The sequence below is a fragment of the Coffea arabica genome, chromosome 9c, assembly GCF_036785885.1.
Source record: "Coffea arabica cultivar ET-39 chromosome 9c, Coffea Arabica ET-39 HiFi, whole genome shotgun sequence".
NCBI classification, from domain to species: domain Eukaryota; kingdom Viridiplantae; phylum Streptophyta; class Magnoliopsida; order Gentianales; family Rubiaceae; genus Coffea; species Coffea arabica.
In genome coordinates this window covers 37,722,770-37,726,393 of record NC_092326.1, presented here as the reverse complement: position 1 = coordinate 37,726,393, position 3,624 = coordinate 37,722,770, and the positions used below count along the sequence as shown (strand labels likewise).

General features: G+C 38.7%; 1 protein-coding gene across 1 annotated transcript; it reads right to left on the bottom strand.

Annotated features, from left to right (window-relative positions):
- Window positions 1–1,114: 1,114 nt before the first annotated feature.
- LOC113708086 (wall-associated receptor kinase-like 1) lies at window positions 1,115–2,942 on the bottom strand. Its single transcript, XM_027230551.2, has one exon. The coding sequence runs from the start codon at window positions 2,736–2,738 to the stop codon at window positions 1,383–1,385; it is 1,356 nt and encodes a 451-aa protein (XP_027086352.1). The 5' UTR covers window positions 2,739–2,942; the 3' UTR covers window positions 1,115–1,382.
- Window positions 2,943–3,624: the final 682 nt, after the last annotated feature.

The window sequence follows — 3,624 nt, the reverse complement described above, 5'->3', positions numbered from 1 at the left end:
TGGCGGGAGAAGCTGGGGAAAGGGCAGGGGGGTGGCGGGAGGAGGGGGAGTGGCGGGAGAAGCTGGGGAAAAGGCAGGGGGGTGGCGGGGGGAGGGGCTCGCGCTGGCAGAGGAAAGGGCAGGGGGTGGCGAGGGGAGGGGCTCGCGGTGTCAGAGGGGGAAGGGGCGCAGGGGGTGGCGGGAGGAGAAGGGGAAAGGGAGGAGAGGGGTGGCGGGCGTGAGTGCTACTGGGAGGTAACGGGGAGGAAAGAAAGAAAGAAGAAGAAGAAAAAGGAAGAAGAAGAAGAAGAGAGGAAAGAAAAGAAAAAGGAAAGAAAGAAAAGGAAAAAGAAAGAAACAAAAAGAAAAGGAAAAAAAAGTTTTTCACTCGACAAAAACTTCGACAAAATTTTTCACCTTACAAAAACTTTTACAAAAATTTTTTTCACCTTATAAAAACTTCTACAAAATTTTTTCAAAAATTTTTACAGTGCACTACAGCAAAGTTTTAGACAAACTTCCAAAAAACTCAAGTTCCAAACAGGCCCACAAAATATGTTGTGATATGGTCAAGGAACTTTTCCTACTTTATTTGATGAAGTCATCGGTAAAAAGATAGACCGCTAAAGCACAGTACATTCTCCCACAAAAAAAGGGGAGGAGGGGGGAGGGAAGAAAATAACCACAGGAAGTTGTTTCTTGAACTCCAAGTTCACAGTGCATACAAACATTTTGTGGAATTCTTCGGGGCGACTGCCCTGTACGCAACGGATCTTCCGTTCCACACCCTGTGTCACTCTCTGTCCCATTTTTTATTATATTGTTATTTCTCCTTCATAAACATCATGTTTTAGTTTTTTTTGTTTCCTTAAGATCCAATAACTATTAATTCAGTAATACACAAAATTTAACAAACTCAAAAGATCAAAATGCATAAAAAAATGAGATTTTTTAATGAATTTTCTGCTATATTTTTTAATTTTCTATTATATATTACTTTTTTGAAGTTGTTGTATTTATTTTTTTACTGAATTAATAGTTATTGGATCTTAAGGAAACAAAAAAGAACTAAAACATGATGTTTATGAAGGAAAAATAGTAATATAATAAAAAGTGGGACAGAGAGTTCAAAAAAGCAATATATAATAGAAAATTAAAAAATACAGCAGAAAATTCATAAAAATTCTCATTTTTTATGCATTTTGATTTTTTGAGTTTGTTAAATTTTGTGTATTATTGAATTAATAGTTATTGGATCTTAAGAAAATAAAAAAGAATTAAAACATGATGTTATGAAGAAGAAATAATAATATAATAAGAAAAGGGACCGAGAGTGGCACGCGACGTGGGATGAAAGATCCGTTGCGCCTTTCCAGCCCTGTCATTTTGCCGCCAGCGCTGAATTAGATTGTATTGTTCAATACCGCGTAGGCATCTGAAGTTGACTTAACGTTCTCACTTCCAATAGTCCATGCGTCGTAAACATCAATCATCACAACAGCTTCTTCGCCGGTGCAACTTGGACTTTGATAATTTTCTTGAATAGTTAAACCCCCTCTGGACATTTTGATGTTTTCCAACTCGATGGAAACTTCCTTCATAGTTGGTCTCCTCCTTCCATCCCAGTCTATGCATCGTTGTGCAAGTTTAGCAACAGCAATGACCTCCCCTTCATTTGTTTGATCTATAATTTGAGGATCAAGAATCGTTGGAAGAGAATTCTCTTCCATGGATGTCTGAAACCTTTGTGCCAATCCTAAATAGACATCTTCTCCTTCTCCTCTGGAAGGTATGGGCTTTTGTCTTGTCAGGAGCTCAAGAAGAACCACCCCAAAGCTGTAAACGTCACTTTTGTCAGTAATTTGGCTCGACCGGAAATATTCTGGATCGATGTAGCCGAAAGTCCCTTGGACTCGAGTAGTCATGTGGGTTTTGTCAATTGCAATGGACAATGAAGCTCCAAAGTCTGATACTTTAGCTATGTATTCTTCGTCCAACAATATGTTGGTGGACTTGATATCCCTGTGAAAGACTGGAATTGTAAGCCCCGAGTGTAGGTATGCCAATGCTCCTGCTACCTCTGTGGCTACTTTTAATCTCAAAGTCCAAGTAAAAGGGAAGGATTCAGCCTCATTGTCGTTTTGAATGAGGTTAAATAGGGTTCCATTAGGGATAAATTCATAGACAAGCAGAGGAACTTCTGTCTCCAAGCAACAACCCAGAAGTTTTACCACATTCCTGTGATTAACTTGCGAAACAATGACGACCTCGTTGATGAACTGCTCCAACAGGCTTTCGTCAACCTTCGACTTCTTGATTGCCACAATTCTTCCATCGGCTAGGATCCCTTTATATACTGTACCTTGGCCACCTTGACCAACTATTCGACTTTCGCTGAATCCATCAGTGGCCGCCTCCAATTCCCTAGAAATGAAAATTCTAGTTTTTTCAATAGCACCATCTGCAGCAGATAATTGTTTCTCCAATAGAAGACCTCCATTTCGTTCAAAATGGCCCTGCTTCTTCTTTTTATTGCGTCTCTTCTGTAGCAGGACAAGGCCAGTAAACACTGCAATTGTCACCCCAGCAGCCACAGCAAGCTTTGGAGTCCTTATATCCAAAAGACATAACGTAACTATGACTACTGCAAGGATGAGAAGTAGCAGAAAGAATAACTTGAGAGGTCTCATTATTGGGAAGTAGAGCAAAGTTTTATCTTTCACTAGCATAGGGATATTGTTGAACTGATCAAAGAGCATCAGCCTAAATAGGTGAACCAAAATGTTATAATTAATCAAATATCGTAGGGGAAATAGTCAAATTACCTTGGAGAAGCCTACATCAGTTGAGATCAGATGCGGGCTATTTTTTTTACTAGCAACTTCCTCGATGTTTCGCTGCAATTGTTGGATATATTCCTGGATGCTCCACCGCAATTGCTGGATGTAATCGACGACTTAATGAACCAGTATGGAACAATCCACTTCCGTGGTCAAAACTTGTTTGGCCGGCCTCTTAGACTTTCTTCTGATCTTAACTCTTTTAACCATCTCTTTTCCTACACTAATTACCAATTATATTCAAGGTTATTTTTATGGTGTTTTTGTCAGATCGTCGGCATCACCAGTTGAAATCTACCAAGTTGAAATCCATTAGTGTAAATTGTACATCAGATGTAATAAAATTACAGGTTTCAATTTGTGAGACCCCTTATCCGTTTCTATTGGGTTCTTCCTTGAAAGCTTATAATCATAGTTGGCAAGACTCTGTGTAAATGGTATTAAAAATGGAACAGGATTCAGCTCTGACAAATCGATATACTTACGGTAATATTTTCTTTGTTGAGAGAAACCTATGACAATATTTGTATGTATTTCAATAACAAAATGCGTACATCCACTAAGATAGATGTATACGGATAAGAATACTACATGCATTAAACACTTATTTGGATGCAAGATTGTTTGAAATATTATTTGAAATAATTACTGTAACACTTTTTGAAATAATTATTGTAATACTTTTTTACGATATGATATGATGTATGCGAGGTAAAAAATGATTGGAAATAAGGGTGATAATTGGGTCAGAAACGGGTTGGCTGGTCGGGTTGAGATCCGGGTACATGGTTCTCCAACTTCAGTT